Raw genomic sequence first — 26,988 nt, forward strand, 5'->3', positions numbered from 1 at the left:
TCAAAAAGTGATAAATTGAATTGGATTGTTTATCGTTTCAGAATTATTGTATTGGCATTTCACTTATCATATTGATATTTTTCACATTTTAGCTTTTTAAAATAAAATGCATATACGTAGTTTTTTATGTGTTAGAGATGCTCTTGGGGATCTTTTAGCTATTTTATTTACAAATTAAAGAAGTACTTCTTGCTGAATTTTGAATAACCATCAATTAACTTTAGTGACCGAAATCTCCGATTATAGTTAAATGATCCTTGCAAATTATAAAATCATCCTTCCTTTTAATAATGATTGCATAACGAAAGTGTTCTAAATAGTACGAAAAATTCCCAGAAGCCAAAATTACAGCTTGTGACGAATAAATTGACGAGGAAAATAAAAGCCAGCTTTAATTATACTTCAGAACTATATTAAGCATTCAGCTTTCAATAATTAGGATATGAAACTTTACACTATTAAATTTGAATTATTTCCAATTGAAAATAAATAGACTACGAGATGTTATCTTCAAACAGACTAATCTTGCTGCAATAGAGAGCATTAAAAATTGTTCAACTCTGTAATTAATTAATTACTTATCCTCATATTTTTTTCTTTAATTTATCTAATTTTCACATGAAGTAAGACAGTCAAAGAGCAGAAAACTCAACTCATTTTTTATTATTTTTTATGCTAATTTTGAGCTCAACCACTCGACATTATGTAAGGTAAGCACGAGAAACACTAATTTACTAAATAATTAACGAGATTAAATTAAAATTAATTAATAAATAAATAATTAACGAGAATAAATTAAAAATCCTCACTCCTGCATGCGACTGGCCTCGCGTAGAGTGTAACGCGATCAAATATATATTTTTACTTAGCCTATGAAAACTCTTCTATGTTAATAATAGGACGGAATTATAGAGTAGAACTGGACGGACATGGACTAGAAGGATTTAGTAAACGGACTTCTAAGGAATACATCAATAAACCAAATTTTACACAACGCGAAATAATGTCTAAGACTTTAAAATGAAGCTTCGTTTTTGAAGTCTTGTTCGACTACAATTGAAATTTCAAAACTTGTTGCTTTTTGCCACATCTCTAATTTTTTGCAAGCTTTGCACAGTAATCAATGGCGATTTTATCGATACGCCAGTTTTAATATTTCAACTATATATCAACTAAAAATTCAACATCAAACATTATAGCTAACGATAAAATCTCGAGATTAACGAATCGAAATTACCGTCTAGCCAATAATATCTTAGCTACAAACTAGCTCAGCTTATGAGCTCGGAATGCAACAGATGTAATTTCACTTATAATATAAAGGCAATAAAATCCGCCACGCATCTTTAGTCAACATTGGTCCCTGGATATGACTTCATCCATCATAATTGCAACGCTTCCACCATAAAGCAGAGCCATGTAATTAATTTCATTCTTCATATATCCATTGTTGAATTTTGTGTCGTCAAATATCTTATTCCATTGCGTTGTCAAGTATGTTTGCATTCTTTTTCTGATTATAATTTGAATAAATTAGGCATCTACTCTCATACCAACTTAATCAAGAAGGGATCTTTTCTCGTACCACCAGAATTAAAGTGGCATCTCTTTTCATACCACCTAAATTAGGGAGGTATCTATTTTCAATTAAACGAAGGACAAATTTTGAAAATAATTGATATGGAATTCGGTCAAAAATGTGCTTCTTCATTATCAACATCGATAAAATGATATAGTCTCTGCTGCTATAAATGATAATTGGATAATTCTAATTATAATTTGATTGTTGTCCTGATTAACGATGGGACAAATTTTGAAAAGAATTGATATGTAATTCGGTCAAAAATGTGCTTCTTCATTATCAACATCGATAAAATGATATAGTCTCTGCTGCTATAAATGATAATTTGAAAATCATATTTATAATTGATTGTTGTAAAGAACGAGTTATGATGTAAATGGCTAAATTTAGTAATCTTCATCCTCATCGTCTTCTGGCATGGTGGCGCTCTCCTCCACTTCGTTGTAGTCCATCTCGAGAGCAGCCAAGTCCTCGCGAGCTTCAGCGAACTCACCTGCGTCACAAATTTGACCATTAGGAATAAATTAATTAAGTGCAATAAGTGAATATTTAAATAGATATTACTCGATTATAAAATTTTACTTATCACCATTGGAATTGGGGCAAAAGTAAAGTAATAATAGTTTACAGTTCCAATTAATGATCATCATTTAGCAATAGTTGAGAGTTGTTTAATAGAAAACACATTCTTGTGTTGGATCAATAGAATGTAAGATATTATTTGAAATTACTCCATACCTTTGACATGCACATTGTGCCATACAGCTCAATTATTCGAACAATTTTGTGGTTATACATATTTTTTGCCATCCAACATCATAAGAAACATTAGGCAAAGGCAATCAATGCGGCTTTGGAAATTAGTGATACTTGGGTGCATTTTATGCAGAGTGTTTCTGATATCAAGTTTTGGTGGATGCATGTTTATTTTACCATGATGTTGAAACTTTCATTTTCAGTGCTTCAGAGTTGAAAATATTTTATTGTACTTGTGCAGTTTCACGAAAATTTACAGAGCTAAAATTGTTTTATTCGTTAGTTCGAAATAATTTTATACAGTGCCGACAGGTTGGATAAAATTTACTTTACTCCTATTGGAACATGTATGAAATTGAACTCGAGTAGAGCTTAACCACAAATAGTAATGCTGAAATAATCATTTCAGGTTACCAACATGATGACAATGTCACTAATATTACACACAGAATTATCAGAGTAACTAGCGTTACTATTATAATAGCTACCAACATCTTCTCTACCGATGGTCTAACAAAGATTATATGCATAGAAATAATAACTACTGAAGTAGAAGAATCTACAACAGAAAATCTTGAATTCAAAGTCTAGAAGCTCTTGAAGAAGAAAGTTTTACAATATGAAACTACAGTAAATAATAGACAAACGTTGATGTCTTTTGAAAACGTTGAAATTTGAAATAAGTTTGAAATTTCGAATAAGGATTAAAGATTTTTTCCAAAGACAGAATTTTTGCTAGCATGTGATGAATGATCAATTGTACAGTATGAAATATTTAGAAATAAAGAATTATCGTGAGTAATGGGAATACATCCCATGGCTTCACTTTAGAGATTTAAAAATTGTCTGCCAAAAATAAATGCGTAATTGTTATTTAGTAACCAAAAGATAAACAATAAGAAATGTACTGATGAAATGCAGATTTTTATACAAATCAAATAGGATGTCAAGGATAGGTGCAACGGATTAACATGAAACGAATATTTCGACAATAATATGGCAATTACGTCAAACATTCAAGATGAAGCTGACAGAAAGTTGTTTACTACCGTAATGCAGGATACAATATATTTGGAAATTACAACAAAGCGGATATTGTGTTTTCAATGGTATTCCTACTTAATATGCGAGAATATTGACAACTTCGACAATCTTGTTCTCGTCTTACATGTAATTGGTACAAAGTTGGGTTTATAAATTAAAATATAGAACTCCCAAAAGAATCATTTTTTGCTGGGTATGAATTATTTAACAATGTCTTATTTAAGTGTACGTGAGAAATAATGGAAAAATATTTACAAAAATGTTCGATTTGGAGTGGAGTATTGTGAGCGTTCACGATTTTTTAATGCAATTTTCATGAGCATTAGAGGTTTAACATTTTTTTAATTCCTTCCCTAACAAAGAATCCACGTTTGAATGGAGTGGTTATTTGTTGTATAATAAGTGGTGAATTATCCATAATTAACATGGAATCCTGTTCCGACAATGTGGGTACGAGACGTGCATTACTGTGATATGAAACAAACTGAGTAGTTACGGCGAAGGTCAACCCTTTACCGCCAATTAAGTTACCATTGAAAATAAAGAATGATATTAAGCTGACGTTTAGTTTCTTAGGGGCGGTAATTGGTCGACATATAAATATAAATATATATGTATATATACATAAAAACATCTATTACTCAATTAGAACATGAGTGAGCCAGCCATGCTGCTTGCCAATAATTTGAAGAGCATCTCTACACTGAAAAAATAAAACATAACAAACGAACCGATTTTGAAAACTTCTGTTCCATCCATCCTCTAGAAGTAGTAAGCTCACTCGTATTGACGATATTTGGAATAAGAGTACTTCGTATTAACTTTATATAATAGCGGAAATTTAAACTCAAGAATGGCCGGTTTGTAACATGACATGAATTGTTAATGCGCAATTTCTGTTCATTAATTCTGATTATCAATAATCAAGTGGAGTCCAATGCAAGAAATTTGATAAATTGTTTGATTTCACATTAATTTCAGCATACCTACTTTTCCTTACGTAAAGCAAAATATGGCAGTGTCAGCTCACTTCTATTATTCGAAATTATTCTATTAAAATCTAAGTAGCCAGAAAATTTATTAATTCTGACAAAATGTGTCAAGAAAATGTTTATTTTAAACAGGGATCGCTCCCAAGACGTTATAAATAATAGCTGAAAATTATCAAAGATTTTCTGTCTGGCCTGAGAAATAAAGAAAAGCCCCTCGTTATTCGTCTTCCAACTCATCGGCATCTGGACTTTCAACTTCCAGGTAATCCATTTCCAGGGCAGCGGTGTCTTCGCGGGCCTCGCTAAACTCTCCTGTGATAATTCAGAGCATTTGAAATGGATTTGAGCATTTAATGGATTGAGTATTTTTAGGTTTAGATGATTTTGGGCTCGTTTCAATTGTTTAGTTGGACAATTTATTTTAATTTCATTTCTTGTACGTTGGAAATTTTCATTAATTAAAGTACTCTAGAGATTGAATTCGCTTTTTGGATTTAAATGCATAAATCCCGAAAGCATTATTATTTATAGACTTTGTTGTTTCCTTAATTAAAGTATTTAGCCTCAATGATTTTTAACATGGAAATGTTATGATTTGTTACGGTGGATTTAAAAGTTAGGAAAACTTGTACGAGGGACTTCATGGCTACTACGTACGATGAGTATAAACAATGGCAATGACGGCGGAATTATTTGCTAAATAATATTCCTATGTTACATGAAACTAATATCGCGGTAAGATACAAAACATCAGATATTATTTTCAAATTTTACAATAGAAAGAGCACATTTTTAACACAACCTAGTGACCTACGGGGGCGAACGAATCCAAAAATTTCCGAACGAATTGTCATTGTTTGGCGAGATTGGAGAATTGTGAGTTCCTTAAAACTACTGAATGGCAACGCTAAGACGAACATAGATGTACTCTTGATACAACATATATAGGCTGGCTGTAATGAACAGAAAATGAAGATCGTGTAGTTCGAGCTGTGAACTGTAACCGTTATATATACCAGGAACTTTACTTACATTGTACAATATATAAAATATTTACAATACCGTTTAGGCTGCCTTCTTCCTGATAAACAAATACAATTAAAAAATCAACTGAAAGATTAATCTCAACGGAAGACAGACTTCTTTTCAAAAGACTCCACAATCAAGCCACATACTCTCCCAGAAACTTATTTGAGTCTACCACCATATATTAAATCAAGTCATATGACCTCAAGTCATAAAATTCAAGTCATTCATATTATTAAGTATATAATAATAATTAGTACCCACCGGCCACATAACTTTGATTACTTAACGTCTTCTTAACCGACCTAATATCTGATTATTGAACCTGCAAAAACATAATTTTATCTACACTGAACGGTTTCCTTTCATCAAACATTATTATTATATACAGGATTATTTTGCGGTTATTGTATAGTCTCTTACCTTCTTCCATGCCTTCGCCGACAAACCAGTGCACGAATGCGCGTTTAGCGTACATCAGATCGAACTTGTGATCGAGTCGCTGCCAGGCCGTGCGTATAGCGGTCGTGTTGGAGAGACAACACACGGCGCGCTCTACCTTCGCTAGGTCACCGCCAGGCACAACTGTGGGAGGCTGGTAGTTGATGCCTACCTGTAAACGGTGAATAAATTTACATCAGAATTACCATTTCATTTTGAATACCGGATACGTGTTGATAATTTATTAAATTTCTTGATTTGTTATAATAACTGCAATGTACCAACGAGATTTAAGTATAATTGCTAGCTCGAGATGCTATTGATGCGTTCGAACAATAACGATGTGGTCAACAATAACGATGTGGCGTCTTTAATTTTATACGTAACAATTTTTTCCATATTTAGCTTCAATTTCGTTAATCGTATAATTCGTATTGTAATACCTATGTAATTATACTGTCAAAATATTATTTTAGGTGCTCACTCATTTCTTTCTATCGACGCATGGTGAAAAAAGTACATGACAGTGTATTTTGATGAACGTTTCTTATGATATTTCTAGAAAAAGTAAAAAATTTTCGACGATCGCCTCTTGCACAACAGATCAATTGCACATGCAGAAAAATAAATGGGGCATAATGTCCAAAATAATGTTTAAATGTCCAACCTACTGTACTTTGTGCACTGAGCATGAGCATGAAGCAAACATAGTGCTGATAAGCTATCATGTTGGGCCAAACAGGGTCAGGATTACCCACCCACATTACCCTGCACCCGTGTATACATACAACGCACCTTGAAGCCAGTTGGGCACCAGTCCACGAAGGAGACTTTCTTGCTTTCCTTAATTTCAGTGATGGCGCCATTAACATATTTCGGGATGACGTCACCCCGATACAGGAGGCAACACGCCATGTATTTCCCGGTCTGGGGGTCGCACTTGACCTGAAGATGAAAAAACTGATTAAAGCACCCAATATTGATGAAAAATTTAATAATAAAATAAATTCATGTGATTGGAGATGTCAATTAATTTCAATTATGATGAACCCACTCGTTCTAGGACGAGAAGTAAATGATGTGGCCTGATAAACGGCAGAATTTCCGCCATCTAACGCAAAAGCTCGCGTTATAATGAAAGGAAAATGTTTTTATGCATTGAAACTTTTCATTTATCTTTGAAAAGATCATATGATGACAAGAACACTCAGACGAAGAAAACTCTATAGTAGTACCAACTGCAACTTGATTTTTTGTTGGACAAAAACAGGTTTTACAAGGGAATCAGTGCACTCGCACCATCAGGTGATGAATCTCGAAAAATTATGTACGTTCTATATCATTATTAGTACGTTCTATATCACTATCATTTAGCATCTGGTAATATCAATATCATTAACCATCTGCTGTTGTGGCTCCAGAGGGAATAATTATTCTCAATATCATCATCATTAACCATCTTGTGCTGCAGCTCCAGAGGAATCAATATTCTCAATGTCATCACTAACCATCTGACGTCGCGGTTCGAGAGGGATCATTATTCTCAATATAATCATCACTAACCATCTGATGCTGATGCTCCAGATGGATCATTATTCTCACTATCATCATCACTAACCATCTGATGCTGCGGCTCGAAGCACTTCTTGGTGATCTGCTTGACGTCATTATTGTCGTGCTTAGCGCGGTCAGCAGCCACGATGGGCGCGTACGTCGCCAGCGGGAAGTGGATGCGCGGGTACGGCACGAGGTTCGTCTGGAACTCCGTCAGGTCCACGTTCAGAGCGCCGTCGAAACGCAGAGATGCGGTGATGCTGTGGGGAAAAAATATTTTATGGAAATTAATGAGTGAGCTGGAATTAAATGGGTTGCAAAATAAAAATTTAATAAGTAATATTAAAAAAGTTTGGAATTTTTTTAAGTATTTACTGAGAAACACCGCCAGCAGAATTGAACGAGAAGTATTTGGGGGAAAAATATTTTAATAGACTGAACTATTTACTGACAAGTGCCACCAGAATTAAACGAGGAGTAAAAATTTAAAATGTAAGTAAAACGAGAAAATTTCATTAAAACGAGAACTAATATTAAAAATAATTTTTGGAAATTTTCAACTGTTTACTCACAAATGCCACTAGAATTAAGCGAGAAGTGAAAATTTAAAATTTAATTAAAACGAGAAAATTTAGTTAAAACGAGAAGTAATATTAAAAAATATTTGAAATTTTTTAATTATTTACTGACAAATACCACCAGAATTAAACGAGACGTAAAAAATCAATATATATATATGAAACTTTGAATTACAAATGCTACGAAAATTCCGATCTACTTACCTAGAAACGACCTGACCGATGATCCTGTTTAGGTTAGTGTAGGTGGGCCGAGTGATACTGAGTTCTTTACGACACAGGTCGTAGATAGCTTCATTGTCCACCATGAAGGCGACATCAGCGTGCTCCAGAGTCGTATGGGTGAACAGCACGGAGTTGTAGGGCTCAACCACCGCGGTAGAAACCTGCGGCAGCCATTTTGCATATTCTAACATTTTTGTAAATGGTGCGGCAGCCATTTTGCATATTCTAAAAAATTTAAAAGCGAATTTACGCGCCCCTAGAAAATATTTGAAAAGATGTGTGAAAAAATAAATGTGACTGTGAATTAACGGATTGAATCAAAATGCTGTTTTTTAAACGACTCAAAGTATGAAGACAAATAAAACTGTCTTTTTTTCGCTATCTATCATATTATACTATAAACAAATGTCTGCATGTCACGTCAGAAAAATTCGTCGAGTGTCCAGGTAACATTCTAACTAATTCATGATATTATATCATGCTAATTCATGATGTCAATTCAACTAATCCATGATATAATACATGAGGAGCGGGGTAGATAGAAAAGCAAAGTTTGCTTTTCTTGCCCTCAAGAGCCAGTCTGTCCATGCTATTGATATATTACGTCTGCCAACGTAACATATCAATTTTAGTTTTACACTCAGTAATTATACCTGGTATAACAACATGCAATTAATAAAATATATAATACCTGAGGAGCGGGGTAGATAGAGAAGCAAAGTTTGCTTTTCTTGCCCTCAAGAGCGAGTCTGTCCATGAGGAGTGAAGCGAACCCTGACCCAGTGCCGCCCCCGAACGAGTGGAAGATGAGGTAGCCTTGCAGTCCCGAGCACAGCTCTTGCTGCTTGCGGATGGCGTCGATCACGGTCTCTATTTGTTCTTTGCCTGTCAATATACATATACAAAGGCTATATGTGCGACGTATAAAAACATTCGAATATTTTATTTGAATTTTAATATTTTTTTACGAAATTCAAAATTCAGCGAGGTGGAGAGAAATATATTTAATAAAAATGTATGGATTTTTAAAATACATAAATTGTTATGAACGTTTGAAATAATTTCTTAAAATTTCAAGGGAATTTGTTTATGTTAATATTAATTAAATTTTTATTTCAAAGAAACAAAGAACAAATATTTGATCAAAAATTGAGTCAACGCTTGAATCAAAGACGAATAAGTCAATCCCCTACTTACTTAAAAACACATTTCTAAAAAGATTAAAATCATAAGTTTTTGAAAATAATTTTGAATGTCATATGCAAATAAAAAAACATTTCTAAGAAAAAAGTTCAAATTATAACGTTTTTAAAATTATTTGCGTACCATATGCAGATAAAATTCAATATTATAGGCTGATACCAACCAACAGTGTAGTGACCCCTGGCGTAGTTGTTAGCGGCGTCCTCCTTGCCTGTGATCAGTCCAGACGGGTTGAACAGCTCACGGTACGTGCCCGTGCGTACTTCATCTGCGCACCACAAGTCCATGTCGTAAAGGGCTTGACAAACTATTATATTTAATAACTATAGTGGGCTGATGCAAGCTATTATGTTTAATGCCTATAAAGGGCTGATGCAAACTATTATGTTTAATGCCTATTAAAGGGTTTGACAAACTATAATATTTAATGCTATAAAAGGTTTGACAAACTATTATATTTAATGCCTATAAAGGGTTTGATAAACTATTATATTTAATAACTATAGCGGGCTGATGCAAGCTATTATGAAATTTAATATATATTACATTATAATTTTCTTATAATATAATATTTATATTATATATATTTATTTATATATTTATTTATTAAATTATAATATAATATTACTATTATATTATAGTACGTAACTATAAAGGGCTGATGCAAGCTATTACATTTATTGCCTATAAAGGGTTTGACATACTATTATATTTAATAACCATAAATTGCTGCTGCAAAGTACTTAATAACTATGAAGGGTTTGACAAACTATTTTATTTAAAGCCTATAAAGGGCTTGACAAGCTATTATATTTAATGCCTATAAAGCACTTGACAAACTACTATATTTAATAACGATAAATGGCTGATGCAAACTATTATATTTAAACATACTATTATATTTAATGCCTATAAAGGGCTTGACGAACTATTATATTTAATAACTATGTAGGGCTTGACAAACTATTATATTTAATGCTCTAAAGGGATTGACAAACTATTATATTTAATAACTATGTAGGGCTTGACAAACTATTATATTTAAAAACTATGAAGGGCTGATGCAAACTATTATATTTATTAGCAGGCGCCTGACATTGAAGAAACCTTGTTAAATGTTTTTTCAATGAAAACAACACGTAATCAACGTTATTTCGACGCCATTTACTTGGTGCATAAATAGCTTAATTATAATAATTTGAGCATTGTATTCCAAATATGCATTTTTAAGCTCAAAGTATTTCCGCAGAAAATTCTTCAGTCATGTTTGTTACATATTAGACAGCTTATATAAAAAATGTAAATATTCATAACAAAAATGTGCAGTAGCAGGATTTAAGGGCTAAAATATCCCGGATGAAGCATGGATTAGTAGGAAATTTTGGAATCATTAACAAAAAAATCTTCCAGCTCGGGCAGCCGAGTGATTGGGATTAGGAAGATTGGAACAGCAAGTTGAAAGTTCAAAACCCGCAACGAGTTACGAAAATTCTATAAGGCATCGACAAGGGGGCCAGGTGGTTAACAATCGGCTACAGGTAACAAGGCATAATCGAAACTGGTACCAATACATTATGTTATGTAGTTGTATTATAACAGTTAGTGTATATATTTACACCAATCAACAACATGTCAATCAGAATTAAGTAGCTCCTACAGTTATACATTGTATTCAAACATATATCTCTTAGTCGCACTCAGACCACCATTCAGTAAACGAATTTCCGTGTAGTGTAGGACAGATATTTTTGAAATTTTTACGGGAAATTTGAATTTTTGAAACTCTCCAATACAGTCTGAGGTAGAGCAACGTACTTGAACGCCAAAACAGGGGTTAATTTCAACACTTCTCTTCAACTTCATTTCTTATCGTTTGTTTGTTTGTTTGCTACAAATTTTATAATCGATATTTAACACACATCTACTTTTCCAATCGATCTGAAATTTTGCACACTTGCGTAAAGTTGGACACAATGCATGAATCGATTGACAGAACAAATCATTTTGAGAGTTTAAACAAAAATTTTTTAGTATAAAAAATATTTTAAAAATAATTTCGTCTGCTACGTATCTTATATTTAATTTAATGTATTTAACACACTTCTTCCTGTCCAATCGATCTAAAAGTTTGTTCACTTTAGATCGTTTGTTCACAAATTAGAAATTTTATTGTACATGTGTAACATCGGACACACTGGACTTGCTGGAAGTGTTAATAATTATTAATTTTTAAACACATATTATTTTAAAATGAATAAACAGCATTGCGTAAAGTTTAACAGAGCACATTTGCGCTGAGTTGATGAAGTAGCTCGCAAGACAGAACGTAAAATTGGGGTGTTAGAAGTGTTCGTCTATCAGGTTAAGACATTCTCGTTTCTTCCCATCCCCAAAAACAGCACCATTAAAGAACTAACTTGCACTGTGTAATAGTTAGTCATTGGGCTATTTAATTTTATTGGATCTAATCCGTATCTGATTGACCATATCACTATTTCGTAACTTGAGTTTACGTATGTCAAACACTTATGTCTTGGGACTGAGAGTTTCGTTAATTTCTGCTATAATCCCCATACATGTCCGAATTAATTTTTTTAAATTTAAGTATAGTGAAAAGTTTTGACAACCTAGTGTTCTTCAGTTCTACAATTCTATTCCTGTTGCGCCCAATATTATGCCTTCAAATGTCGGAGACTGTATCCCAATGCTTTTCCCACGATCAGTCATCAATTAACAACCTGCATGTTGTATTTTGTCTGTACACTAGCTGGTCTTCAAAAAATAATTTTGCACCTACTGATATTTCATTGGCTTGCAACAGGGACCTTGAAAAATATATCAGGCGGTAAAATATCTAGATTTTTGCTACGACAGTGTGGGATCCGACATAGCTCTGCACATTTCGCACCTATCGCAGCTACCCATCCAAAGATACCAAGACATTATCAATATCCGCTATACAGCGAACACTGATAACTTTGCATACAACCGCATATTTGCGAATCCGAGTAAGCTTAACCTTGGAAGTAAAATGACGATAGTTAAATCCTCGTTTCAAAGTCCGTATACTATTTCAGCTTGCATATCTCTCATTAATATTTGAAAAAAATTGTGAGATTATAAACATATATAATGACTGCCGAATTATCATATGTATGAAAATTGCATTCTTCGCGTTGCCCAGGCGTAATTTCATAACAATGATACAGGTATGCCAATACCATAAATATCGTCTTATGAATTTTAGGCACTGTTTAAATAAAACATTTAAAGTACTGAAGTAATAGCCATCTCATCGATTGACCCCACAGCGATAGACTGAATGTCTTCCAAAACTATTGAATTTTTCCGTTAAATTGCCGTCACTACTGAAGTAAATTATTTAGATGCTAATTAAATCTAAATTAATTATTCAATTAGTTAGCTCACCCACAACAGTAGGCTCAAGGTCGACAAATATAGCACGCGGGACGTGTTTGCCAGCCTGGGTCTCGTTGAAGAAAGTGTTGAATGAGTCGTCGTTGAGGACACCGTCGTCCTCCTCGTCCAGGATCATACCGTCGGGCTGGATGCCGTGCTCCAGGCAGTACAGCTCCCAGCACGCGTTACCCATCTGCACTCCCGCCTGTCCCACATGGATGCTGATGCACTCCCTCTGTCATGAAATAAGAAATAATATAGCAGTTTCAGCGTTTAGTAGGCCGTAGGACTGTCGCCGACAAGTTCTTAACATTGCAGAACTTTCACAGCTTGATGCGGGCTTGAACTCGCAACTCACTGCTTCAAATTTTCTTAGCTTAACCGCCCGGCCTCCTCGCCGAATCTGACCAGAAACTGGCGCACAGTGCTGGGATCGAACCCGCGACTCTCTGCTCTAATCTTGGCACTCGGAACTGTAACTACTGGGCCACCCTGCTTGTGTCGTGAATAAATTATAACTGAATTCATGTTGTTCATTCAAATTACATCATTAATGTTGTTTAATATGATTAACCAGACTGGTTGTTAGTTAGTAAATAACTAGCGTTCCCAGATACTAGCAATCTTTTAGCGAACGAATTTGAAAAGGAATATAAATTTACAGAAGTATAGGTGATTGGGTTAAAAATTAATAATATACCTCTAAATAAAGTAACGAAAGAATGATCAATGTTCGTGCTAAAGGGAAGCTGTTATTACATGCCCTCTGAGTGCCCTATAATGTGAAAATATTAACTATCAAGACATTGAGAGCAAAATTATAAGCTGTCGCTTGCCATTGGCCCACTCGGTCCCAGCGGGCTAACTTTTGCATTAGGCTGCTTGATGATCGCGATAAAAATTTCATTCGACTGGGTACATTATTGTAATGTGATTTTTCAATTAACTTATTGTACAATCGACTTAAAATGTATGAAATAACAATTGGAAATTTTATCTGAGCCCATTTTTGACGGCACCTTAGGGCATAATGATTCCTATTATATGTATCAGTTGATTTTATTTAGGTAATGATTGTAAAGTCAGCGACCCCTTGTAGGACCGGCATTGCGATTGTACATAGACTTGACATTCATGGTTAAACTGCTGCTTGTATTCGTGGTTAACGACGACAAAGAATTTAGTATTGATAAAAATAAAAACAACAAACTCATGAACATGCACTCACCCGACTAAAACCCATTTTTTAGTTCTTGAATTTTTTGTAGCGAGTGAAGTCGATTCTGTATTACAAACTAAGAAATAAAAATTACAATTTAATATTATGGAAGATATATATATTGAATGAGGCCGTAAGTGTATCCCTTATCGTCAAAGGTAATATTTCTACAGCTTCGCGTAAAAACTTTCAGGGGGTTACCGCATCGATAGCATTTCCAAGACGCCTTGGCAATTAACTTTTTACGTTGACAAGCGGAAATCTCCAGAAGCAGTGAATTCAAGTTCAAAAAATATATACTGGTACATGCTTAATTTTTCGCCGGAGGTGATATGATCTAAATTTGTGATTTTCATTATTAATTCACCACCGTAAATGCAAATATTTAACTCGACACATTAGTTTGACTAAACTAAACTGATATATAATATTATTGTTCCATTGTTCTCATTCATTCGAATTTACCATTGTCAAAAAATAGATTTCTGAAAGCAATGAATGACTCAACCATGTTTATCATTCATTTCAGAAAATGAAACTTTTCTACACGCTGAAGATCAAATATATTATATGCTTGTCGCATTTCGTTTCTTTGATTTACATATTAATGATATTATATAAGTTATTATTCAAACTTACAACACGAGTCCTCATTTGTTTATGTGTGCATGATGTAATCTTCCGACACAGAACATCAACTAAACTATGAGGAAGAAAGAATTGGTTCACTACAGGTTCACTAAATTTAAAATTACTTTGCAAACAAAGAGGAAAATCCTAACGCATGTAGAAGTGAGTGTTTATTAGCTGCGAAATATGGCAACGTTTGCTCATAGTATGGTAGATCTATCTAACTCAAATACAAAATGTATCTACAAACTTCTCATTGTACATGTCGATTCGACGACTTTATACTTGTTGATTCACGTTCAAAATAGCTTGCATGGAAAATATTTAAAATTCATTAGAAATATTGCACATAAAAGAATTCTTACAAAAATATCCAAGTGAATACGAGATCATCACAAAATATATGTGGGATTTAGGAACCATTGCAATAAAGAAGCCCAATTTAATGTCTAGTTAAATGAATTTTTTTATGGATTTGACACCTTCTGATATGTTCGTGATCGGAAATAAACTCATTCGATCCAGACGAAAATCCAGAAACTGGATTACACGTTGAATAAATCCCATTGATGATCAAATTTCCTAACAAAATTTAGAGTCGCCCCAGCTTCTGGTACTCCAAATCAGAAGCTGCCGCGTCTGTAAATTTTCACTGGGTAACAAAATTTAGAGTCGCCCCAGCTTCTGGTAATCCAAATCAGAAGCTGCCGCGTCTGTAAATTTTCACTGGGTTGCAGAGCTTTATGTTTTGAACGTTCGCCACTCGAGCACCGGACAGCAACTGAAGTCTGTGACTTGGTATTGCCATGGAGAGAACGAGCAGCAGTATAGTGGTCGATATGAGTCTAATTAACGCACTCTATACACACGAGTCTTCAAAGCATTCCAGGCTAAGAGGAAACTCATGATGAAGAGTGACTGCCACGCCACCACAAGCAGACATGACGCCTAATGAATAACCGAGACTGCAACAAGCAGAGCCTCTACACCGGCCCTTGCAGTGAATATATAATTTGTGGTAGGCCTACGAGGAGGCCTGAAATTACAGCGGCGAAAATGAAGTGATTCTCGCATGAAAGACGGGAGAAAGTTAAGTTGATATTTTCAGATAACAAGAAAGCAATTCAGTTAACAGTAATATTTTCGATTAAAAATTAAAATACTTCAATGCAGATGAAATCAATTTTTTTTAATCTGTGATAATGTTGAAGTCTTGGGATATATCATTTCACTTCCTGTAGATCAAATGGTCATGGCTCATGGGTTCGATGATGATTAATAACATCAAATACATAACCATTGGAAAGCAATGATCATTATTAATTTTAATGATTAATAATACGTGTTTAATTATTTATTATCTATCTTCACATTAAACACTTGTAGTTGAGAAAAATCTTGACTCGTAACGGATAACGAATCCAGCCGAGTCAGAAGGGCGAGCGTATGAAGAAGCTACGCCTTGTTCGACGCACGAATTATTTATTATGGAAATCAATATCCCTGGAGTATCGCTCCCTCGACTCACCTGCGCGCTGTTCACAAGCCAGATTCGACAGCGAAAAGCTTATGGTTATCAAATCTTTTTGACTGTATTCTCAGTTTAATTTTATTTCTTACGGTTATTAATTTAAGGTATTTCGTTTTAAATAATGTATTTCCGAGCTCAAGACTGCCAATGCCTGCATGTTCATGTTCAATTTTTTACCTATAAAGCTATGGACTTCTGAAGTACCGTGCTGAAAATTCTATCATAATAACTCAAATAATATAACTATCGTATATGAGCTAATTTTATTAACACACTAATGAATAATTATGCATGTTGTTTGTTGTTGGTGAGTAGTTTGCAATTAACGCAAATTTATTTTTGGAAAATTAACCGTCTCATACAATAAAATTTCGAATATAATAAATTCATCGTAAAATAGAAAATGATATTCTATTCAAATGATAATAATGATTCAACACTATTCAAACGATAATATGCATTATTACAACAACATCAATAATAATGACGTTGGGCTAAATTTCCTCAGGCGAAAGCACTGCCAAAAGAACCATTTGAGAAGTGAAAAATGTTCCGAATGAAGCACGTAATCTGGGATCAAAAGAGGCTTTATAGTCACTGTGAGTGTTATTAATGATGCCGCGTGCTTCTCCTCTGACAAGAAATGTTATTGAAATTGAAGTGATACATATAGAGAGAAATTGTGGTTGAAAATTATAGATTCAGTAAAAAGTTGACTAATAGTTGCTAGTTTTCAAAAATATTTGTATTTAACGGCGCAGCTGTTGATACGGATAATTTTTATGATTTTATACTAATTATGGCCAGCCTGTATAACACGCAAAACGATTTTTTCATGTAATGTCATACAAAGATATTCAAGTTTTAAGAGTTAGTTATACACAATGCGTAGTTAACATTATACCAGTTTTATCTTGAAGAGAAAATACACAGAGTACCAGATTAAAAATGTTATTTTTCAATATTACGATCAGTACTGCACGCTTAGTCCAGAGTTTGTGTTTGCCAACCCGTTGCTTAACAACAAAGTGAGCGGTCGACCTCATCTCTTCTAGGCGCAAGCCTTCGCACCTACGAGTACTATGCAGTATCGAACTGTGCACTTTCTATTAGTAATAGAAAGTCTAGTCTAATAGAAAGTCTAGTAATAAAAAGTTTTTGAGGAGCCACCGCTACACAAGCGGGTTTCTCGCAATTTTAAAAACATGTGTGAAAATATAGCATATTAGATATAATGCACGATTGATTATCTTATTGGAAGCTTTACGGATGATTTTGCTCTGTAAATGAATCGACAGAAATCCGCCGAACGTCGTGCATCATCAGTAAAACAGTAATTTCAATTTTATTAGGAAAATTGGGTATGAACTTCTTCCATTGAATAGAATACTTTTTACGCCCGATGACCAAATGATTGCAAAAAATCCGAAGTTAAACAAGTATTTAATAGCGAAGAAAATTAAAAGTAAATTCACAATATTTTAAATTAAAATGTTTTAAATGTACATGAACATTTATAGAATTTTTCTTGATATTTTCTTTGCTCTTTGGAATTAACATTAAAATCCACGTATTATTGATTAAAACGACATTACATTAATCTAAAAAAACGCTCAGTCAGTACAAAGCCCCAAAGGCCATCATGGGGAAACACATGTTATACCGCTGGTATTACAGTTGCATTTACTCCTACGCAATAATTAGGGTGACACAAAATAACAAGTTTAGAAGACTGGTAGGGTGTGTTTACCGTAGGTATAGTATAGGACAACGACATGTAATAAAAACGATAGGGTATGGTGGCACAAATATCAGATTCGTAAGACTCAGGGTATGTTTACCGTAGTTATTATTACAACATGTATTAAAAACGATACGTACGGTGATACAAATATCAGGTTCGTAAGATTCACAGGGTATGTTTGCTGTAGGAATTACTGCTACATCATTATACGTGATATTTAGGGCGACGGTGATAAAAAAAATGGAAGACTCACAGGGTGCAGAGATTTATTTCGAGACTTGGGAGGCATCACTTCGGAAAATTCTTCCCCGAATTCAAGAACACAAATTCAGCGCACTGAAGATTCAGTTCGATTGAGATTACAATACGTTAGATTAAGGTATAGGACCCGGAAAATAAGTTATAGGGTCTATAAATTAAGGTATATGGCCCAGAAATTAAAGTTTAGTTTCCAGAAATCAAGGTATAAGGCCCCAAAATTTAGGCACAAATCATCAATCGAATTTTGAACGGATAAAGCTCCGTCTGAATTTATTCAGTGTCAAATTCATTCCGAATTTAATGTGAAATATTTTGTATGTGATAAATTTTGGACATTTAGATTTATAGTCAAAGATGACGAAGTAATATGAATATAATCGTTAATGAAAATGATTATTTTGGAAGGGAGCGTAAGGCGCGTGCTTGAACGCTAAGTCCAGAACCAGGAATGTCCTGATCCAAACGCCGAGCTCCACGCACGGCGCCGCTCACCAATGCAATAATGATACGACCTTTTGTTAGCATTTCCACGACCTATCTTGCCTTCTGCCAACGAATTCACATTATTCCATCAAAAAATTCCATCCAATATATTCCATTAACAAAATTTATCAAATTCATTCTATCAATAAACTTACGATTGTAACATAAATTTTTGTAATTTTTTCTATAGAAACAAGATGGTTAGTTCAAGATTGTTTTCTACTCAGCGTTGTGCTGCGCATATTGTCTCCTTTCTCGGTAATATCGATCGAAAAGAAAATTCGTGGGACTGACTATATGAATAATATTGTAGTGAGAATTTTTATTAGAATTAATTTAACAGCAATTGAGAATTAAAAAAAAGCCACATGGGAATTTATAAAGCACCATTTGAATAAAGATTATATTTTGCATTTTTTGGTGAAAGAAAGCGCAGAGAAGGAAAAGGATGAAATATGTATAGCGGGCAATGAGTCGATACGCCATTTTTAAACAACCTTCGACTGAAATTGCATTAAATAAGTTAGCGCCTTGTTAGCGTTTCCGACTCCACTGAATGAAGCCGTGGATATCACAAAACTTGTACGTCATGATAGAATCTGTAATACTTTTTAATATGAACGTTTAATTGTTGTTAGCTAAACAAATAAAAAATATTACTTATTATCAAATATATTTTTTTTATTTTAATATTTTTTTATCCGAATGCTGGTCCGGATGTTTATTGCGTTGTGTAGAAAGTTTCTGCTCTGTTTGAGTGTTTCTTTTAATCACATGGTACTAAATACTACCATTGTATATTGTTGGGAAATAAAAATGAAATCAATTGGAACAATATTCTTCATGAAAGATGCTTATTGATGAGTGATCAGTACTAATTTGAATTATTCAATTACCCACGGGATAAAAGGATTTAGTGAGAGTTGAATAGTTATAATAAAAAGACTAAATTGTACAGCGACCAGAAATAGAAAAAAACTGAATTAATTAAGCATTATAACGATAAAGCACGCAGCCTGAATCACTATCCGCAAAACTTGGGACTAGAATGCACGAATTTTAGAATACACAAATTTCCCCGCATCGAATACATACACATCAGCCGTAACGGTTACAATGATCACATCAATTACGGGATTATTTTTATAATTGATGTCATACACATCCCTTAAAAAGTATATAAAGTGGATGAAAATGTCACGGTGGGAGTTCTGCACTACCTGCTTTCACTCACAATTTGTGATTACATTTGGGCCGCGAATTTCTAGGTTTTGGGAATCTCGAACATCGAAGCTGCCCTTTTATTAGTTTATTAATCAATTTTGTTGTAGAAAAAACACCATATCACAGGCCTCAAAAATTTTCCTTCGAAGACTATTTAAGGCAGTCCTCTATTTAAAAAGATCGGATTTTTAAAAGTAAATTCGAGCTTATGATCCATGTAAAAGCACATCCTTTAGCTTCAATCATCAAGGTCGACAAGTAAACAATGATTTTAAACTTTAAAATCAAATATATTAATATAAATATTACGTTTTTCAAAGTTAAACTAATCGAAGTGTGAAGTGAAGCCTAACTTTTTCAGTCCGTTAATTACTCCGTCCGTTATTCTAGACATCTTAAAATCTTATAACAATCTGCTGCATTTATAACCCTTTCCTGAAGCACCATTTGAAATTCATAATAAATGCATTCAGCATGGAGCAAAAATAAAGCAAATTTAATATTTTTGGTCATATAATACCAATGATTTTTCATGTTAATAAATTGGAAACAAGTTAGCCTGACATTGTCCAGGATTGATAATGCCTGCAATATTTTACCATGATTTCCAGCATACTGCCAATAAAATAAAATTAATGGATGCTAACTCAAGAAAGGCCAGTTCAAACTTAAATTTTAAAATGAAGTGCCATTCTACTCCCATCGTAAGCTGCGCATCTCTCCTTTGTCTTTCGTAATAAATTTAAATACATACAAATTTAACAATTAGTATTTCTTTGTGGCCATCTTCCCCTCCCTATTTTACCGCAAAAAGTGAGGTGTTGGCAAGACTTCAGACACATACACATAAAATAAGCTTTTACAAATATATATAGGTCCATCTCCTGTTTTTATAAACTGTTTGCACTCAGCAGAATTCACTTTGGTAGACAAAATACGAAGCTTGCCTTCAACTGCGGTTCAGCAACTCACAGCACAGTAAAGAAAGGCTTCATCTAAAATAACCCCCAGTAACAGAAAAATGAGAATTACTCCAGATAAAATTCGCAGAGAGGCTTGTTGCCCTATTCTTTCGTCATAAGGATGAATATTTTGTTTCATGGTAACTAAATTTCTTGATGTATTACGTAAATGTAATATGAGTTCGTATTTTTCGAATTAAAGCTCGACTTTGTGATTAATTGACATATAATACGTTCAAAATTATTTCTTTAAGTAATAGTTACCTGGTTTATTAATATTAAAATGAGGGCATAATGTTTTCAAAAAGGTGGTTTGGGGTACAACGAAACAGTTCGCCTTGAGCACACTGAGACAGTGTCCACTGTCGCTAATAGGGGCAATTAGCAGAGAGTTTTTCAGACTTTCGTTCAAGTTCATTTCTGAGTCCTATAAGATGACCAGTAAAGTATCATGGATACCAGCGCATTATCATACATAAGATGTTGGTTTCAATTTTGAGTAAATGAGGAAATTAAAAATGAAATAATTCTGAAAAATTCCTGGATTGCCAAAAGGTATCCACGTTCAAGGACATACCAATTCTTCAAGCAACGATCATCCAATATGAAAAACAAATTCACGGTTCACCTCCATATGCTCGTTAAAAGAGATACCAGGATCACTTCATCATCTTCATCTGAAGAAGAATTCCATATTTTACATAAACATCTGATGCAGTACATACAGAATTATTGCTAGGAAAAAGTTGAAAAATCTTTAAAACCATTGCAAAGAGAAACGAAGCTCTATGATTACGTTCTTGTAGAATTTGCTTCTGTTGAGCCAAAACCGTATAATGCAAGCTTAATAACAAACCCAAGAAAACGAAGATGACGAATATGAAATATTTTGTTTACGTCATTTAAAAAAATTGGAACGTTTTATAGTTCCGGATGCAGCTGATTTTGTATCAGTAAATATGGAAGCATTAATTACATTCTTAGCTGTCTTACTAAAAACGGAACAACAAAAAGACAAAATTCTAACTTAAAATTCGTCTATACTTTATATTTAATAATTACGTAAAGTGTCCCAATGTATCCCTGCGACTATCCCATAGTACCTCTTCTTCTTCTTAGCAGGGGGTCCACACTGTGGTGGACATAAAGCCACAGGTCTGCCTGATGGATGACCGCTGGGCCTGAGAGCTTGTTGCTTGTCAAGTTTTTAGCCTCTTAGTACAGGAAGCTAGTCTGTGCTCTCTTAAGGGAGATCGGTTCTCTAGTAGCTCCGTACAAGATTTGAGGAGTTTGAAAGATACAAGTAATTAGTAAATGGACTTAAAATTAGAAGCTCAATTGAGGCAAAGCATGAAAGGTAAATGAATGCTGATTTAGCCTCCCTAGCTCAGCTACCTACTTCAAATACCTAAAAGACTTGTCTAGATGTTTATAAATATGCCAACGATAACAGCAGGCAGAATATAAGTGGCAGTAGTCAGATGTGTACATGGCCGTCATGCATGCTTGTGTACAGCTGTTGCATGGCAACCTACAGCTCGCCTAACCTGCCTGACTTCAATATGAATAAAGTAAAAAATCGAAATATTTTCTGTTGTACATTATCATTATGATTACCTCCCCCCAACAAATTACATAGAGTAAATTCAACATTAATGCATCTTAAATTACGTTGTAGCTCTTGTCTTGGCAGTGCATGACGTTGACAATCCAGAAGAAAATGCGCTATTGTATCCGATGCATTGCAGGTGGTACATTGATCTGTGTTGCTCATGTTGAATCTGTATAGATGGCTCTTGACACCGGCATGACCAATTCTGAGTCTTGCAGCTGCACACTCTAACCTGCGGGACTTTAAGCAGAGCCAAGGGCGCAGTCTGGGTTCTGTCATGAGGTCACTCATGAATGTGCCTTTCTGAGTGTGAGCAACAGTTGCTTTCCAAGTCCTGGTCCAGTGCTTGTGTAACTTCTCCCTGACGACGCCGAGTGTTTCCTCTTCACTCAAGGTGCTCATGGCAGAATAGAGATTTTGATGTCCCATATTAGCTGCCTGGTCTGCAACCTCATTTCCTTTTACCCCAGAGTGTCCTCGCACCCATTGGAGTATTGTGGACGCTTGCCTTTTGTAGATGAAATCTTGAATTTTGTAGACATATTCTTTGTATGAGGGGTTTATGGTGTTCAATATTGCATATAAAGCTGACTGGGAGTCAGTCAGCAGGAGAATGTTCTNAGTCTACCAACGTGCCTAAAGTCTACCAACTTGCCTAAAGTCTACCAACGTGCCTAAAGTCTACCAACTTGCCTAAAGTCTACCAACTTGCCTGCAGTCAAAAGTGCCTAAAGTCTACCAAGGTGCCTGCAGTCTACCGACGTACCTGCACTCTACCAACGTGCCTGCAGTCTACCAACGTGCCTGCAGTCTACCAACGTGCCTGCAGTCTATCAACGTGCCTAAAGTCTACCGACGTGCCTAATGTCTACAGACTTGCCTAAAGTCTACCAACGTGCCTAAAGTCTACCAACGTGCCTAAAGTCTCCCAACGTGCCTAAAGTCTACCAACGTGCCTGAAGTCTACCAACGTGCCTAAAGTTTACCAACGTGCCTAAAATCTACCAACGTGCCTAAAGTCTATCAACGTGCCCAAAGTCTACCAACGTGCCTGCAGTCAAAAGTGCCTAAAGTCTACCAACGTGCCTAAAGTCTACCAACGTGCCTGCAGTCTACCAACGTGCCTGCAGTCTACCAACGTGCCTAAAATCTACCAACGTGCCTAAAGTCTACCAACGTGCCTAAAGTCTACCAACGTGCCTAAAGTCTACCATAAAGTCTACCAACGTGCCTAGAGTCTACCGACTTGCCTAAAGTCTACCAACGTGCCTAAAGTCTACCAACGTGCCTAAAGTCTACCAACGTGCCTTAAGTCTACCAACGTGCCTAAAGTCTCCCAACGTGCCTAAAGTCTACTGACTTGCCTAAAGTCCACCAACGTGCCTAAAGTCTACCAACGTACCTTAAGTCTACCAACGTGCTTAAAGTCTACCAACGGGCCTAAAGTCTACCAACGTGCCTAAAGTCTACCAACGTGCCTAAAGTCTACCGACTTGCCTGCAGTCTACCAACACGCCTAAAGTCTGCCAAATTTCTTCTGGCCCAAGAACAAAGAATATCCAGATTAATAAAGAATTTCATCGCCTTACTAACAAACACTAAGAACTCATATTATTGCCGAGACTTGCTATACTAACCTGGCGCATGGTGGAAGAATTTCGTTTTCTTTAGTCAGTTATCCTCAAAATAATTGCTGTCGAGCTTCAAATTTTCTCTTCTGACTCTAAGGCTTTCATGAATTCAGCTGAAAAGTGCATTAACAAATTAGAAACTAAATGTAAACACTTATTTCTGGGGAAAATATGTTATTTAGTCCGGTTGATAATATTTATGTTAACAAACTTTGGAAACGAGTTATTTGACACTACAAATTTTTAAGTAGATATCATAAGCAAATGACTGGCGAGCTCAGAATTAACACCTCACAATTTATTCCACTAGTGGAACGCATTGGAATGTGCAGTGGCTAACACCTCACAATTTATTCCACTAGTGGAAAGCACTGGAATGTGCAGTGGCTAACACCTCACAATTTATTCCACTAGTGGAAAGCATTGGAATGTGCAGTGGCTAACACCTCACAATTTCTTCCACTAGTGGAGATCAATAGTGGGCAGTGGCTGACACCTCGCAATTTTTTCCACTAATTGAGATCACTAGTGGGCCTTGGCTGACACCTCGCAATTACTTCCACTAGTGGACAGCACTGGAAAATGCAGTGGGTGGCACCTCATAATTACTTCCACTAATGGAAAGCATTGAAATGTCTTGTGGCTGACACTTCGTAATTAATTCCACTAATGGGGCAGTGGCTGACACCTTGTAATTGCTTCTACTAGTGGATGAAACTGGAATGTTCAGTGTTGAACACCATGTAATTACTTCTACTAGTGGAGAGCACTGGAATGTACTGTGGTTGACACCTCACAATTTCTTCCACTAGTGGACAGCACTGGAACGTGCAGTGGCTGACTGCACCAGGTTCGTCGGTGCAGCCGAGAGCTTGATGCCCGCAGTGAGCAGGTGGTTTGAAGCACCTGTCTGCGCTGCTATATAACATCGCTTTCATATCCTGAGTTTTACTTGCCACGAAAAACAGCGATATAACGATAATATTTATTTTAAAAATTTTATTAAAGAGTTTCCTAGATTCATAGGATCAATTTTAACGATAATTTGCCTCGTGAAATAAGATAATCAGCTTAATTGTCTTCAATTATCTACTAATAATCAATGAGCTGATTATATTTTTTAAAAACGAAATTTTGATGGAATTATCGAAAATAATAGAGTGATTCTGCACAAGAAACATGTGACTTTTATATCTATATGATGGGTTATATCTAGGTTATATGTATATGGTAGGTTTTATTAATATTGCTACAGCTACAGAATTAAATAATGAGGGACGACACAACGATATACTCGTCTGTTTAACACAGCTCAATCACGCGCAAGGGCTGAGCAAAACTATTCAAGTTACCGACATGTGGAACAGCCTCCCTGATAGCATCGTTGACGCTCCGAGTATGAACGCGTTCATGAACAGACTAGACGAAGCTGTGCAGGAGCATATGCTTAGTCTTGAAATGAATAGTACCCTACGGAACAACTGAAAGTCTAGAAACGATTTTAAACATCGGACTTAGTCAAGAAAAGTACAAGAATCGGCACAGGCCGATCACTACATTATTCTTCAATGCCGAAGATACTATACTATACTATACTATACTATACTATACTATACTATACTATACTACTCTAACTACACTTGGTTTTGAGTTAACCATAACCCAGCCCTGACCACGGAAAAGATGAAATTACTCGTGGTTCATCCTAACGAAATTATTTTTAAACGACTCATCACTTATAAATGGAAGTATAATAACATACTTTCCAAATAGTGACATATTTTCTTACTCGCAGCACGAACAAAGAGTGGACCTACGCTGAAATGTCTCTTTGCAAGTGTACACTGAGTCTGGAGGACACGTACAGTGTACACTGAGTCTGCAGGACACGTACAGTGTACACTGAGTCTGGAGGACACGTACAGTGTACACTGAGTCTGGAGGACACGTACAGTGTACACTGAGTCTGTAGAATTAGGAGCAGGATTAGAAATAGAAATTTTAGCGCATTTTCTGATGTATTATAAACACAAACGGGTGGAAATTGCTAAAATAAACTAATTTATTCAGCCTTTTTCAGCTCAAGACACAAAGTAGCTGCTGACGTCGCTAGTCATTTTGTTGCATCAAATCCGTAGATTTACTCGCTTCTGCGAGTTCGATCAGACAGCTGCGGTCAGGGCAAATGCATTGTCGATATCACTCCTTGATTATTCAATGATTGATTATTTAATGATCGATTATTGAATACTCGATTATCCATTAGTCGATTCTTAAACAATCGGCCTTTCAAAGATTGATCATTCAATAATCATTCATTGAATGATCAATCATTCAAGAATCGGTGATTCAATGGTCGACTATTCAATAATCGGTCATTCAATAATTGATTATTCAATCATAGAAATTTAAATGATCGGTCATTCAATACTCATTCATTCAATGATCGATCATTCAATCATAGATAATTCAATAATCGAGCTACAAGGTAATGTCAGATTATTGCTTGATGGAGCTATAATTATTCATCAATTAACTTTTTATAACTAAATCATATTATTCGATACTCGTTAAATATATTTTCTAGCATATCCAATATTGTTTTAAAAGAATAATAATCCATCAAATCTCGACTTAGGCGACCGATCTCTTGGATATGTGACTCTATTCTATTACTCTATTATTATATATAAAAAATATAAAGTTATCTGGTATTATATTTTTTTCGGAAATGAGCGTTAACATCTTTTATATCAGTATCAGCTATTTTGTTTATTTATGATTCATTAATGCAAAAAAAACAGAAATGTTTCGTAGTTGGCAGGTGAGTGGTAGCCTGCATGGTTAGCCTGCATGGTTGGTTGGTAGCA

The 26,988-nt window shown here is 35.0% G+C and overlaps 1 protein-coding gene across 3 annotated transcripts in view; it reads right to left on the reverse strand.

The window, feature by feature from the left end:
- Positions 1-390: 390 nt before the first annotated feature.
- The window catches only part of LOC108675683 (tubulin alpha-3 chain), a 39,582-nt gene continuing 12,984 nt past the window's right edge, over positions 391-26,988 (reverse strand). Inside the window, exons 1-9 of one of the 3 annotated variants that reach the window (XM_047883098.1) lie at positions 24,125-24,189; positions 12,831-13,056; positions 9,565-9,669; positions 8,890-9,083; positions 8,178-8,359; positions 7,460-7,655; positions 6,637-6,786; positions 5,824-6,013; positions 391-2,075 (exon numbers count right to left, since the gene is read on the reverse strand). In XM_047883098.1, coding sequence (XP_047739054.1) covers positions 1,969-2,075; positions 5,824-6,013; positions 6,637-6,786; positions 7,460-7,655; positions 8,178-8,359; positions 8,890-9,083; positions 9,565-9,669; positions 12,831-13,056; positions 24,125-24,133 — 1,359 coding nt within the window. In that variant the 5' untranslated portion in view covers positions 24,134-24,189 and the 3' untranslated portion in view covers positions 391-1,968. Of the gene's footprint in view, positions 2,076-5,823; positions 6,014-6,636; positions 6,787-7,459; positions 7,656-8,177; positions 8,360-8,889; positions 9,084-9,564; positions 9,670-12,830; positions 13,057-14,049; positions 14,154-24,124; positions 24,190-26,988 lie in introns of those variants that run through there. The other 2 variants (XM_018163712.2, XM_018163711.1) reach the window with 2 other exon arrangements.

Source organism: Hyalella azteca, unplaced genomic scaffold (genome assembly GCF_000764305.2).
Source record: "Hyalella azteca isolate HAZT.00-mixed unplaced genomic scaffold, Hazt_2.0.2 contig12009, whole genome shotgun sequence".
Classification (NCBI taxonomy): Eukaryota; Metazoa; Arthropoda; class Malacostraca; order Amphipoda; family Hyalellidae; genus Hyalella; species Hyalella azteca.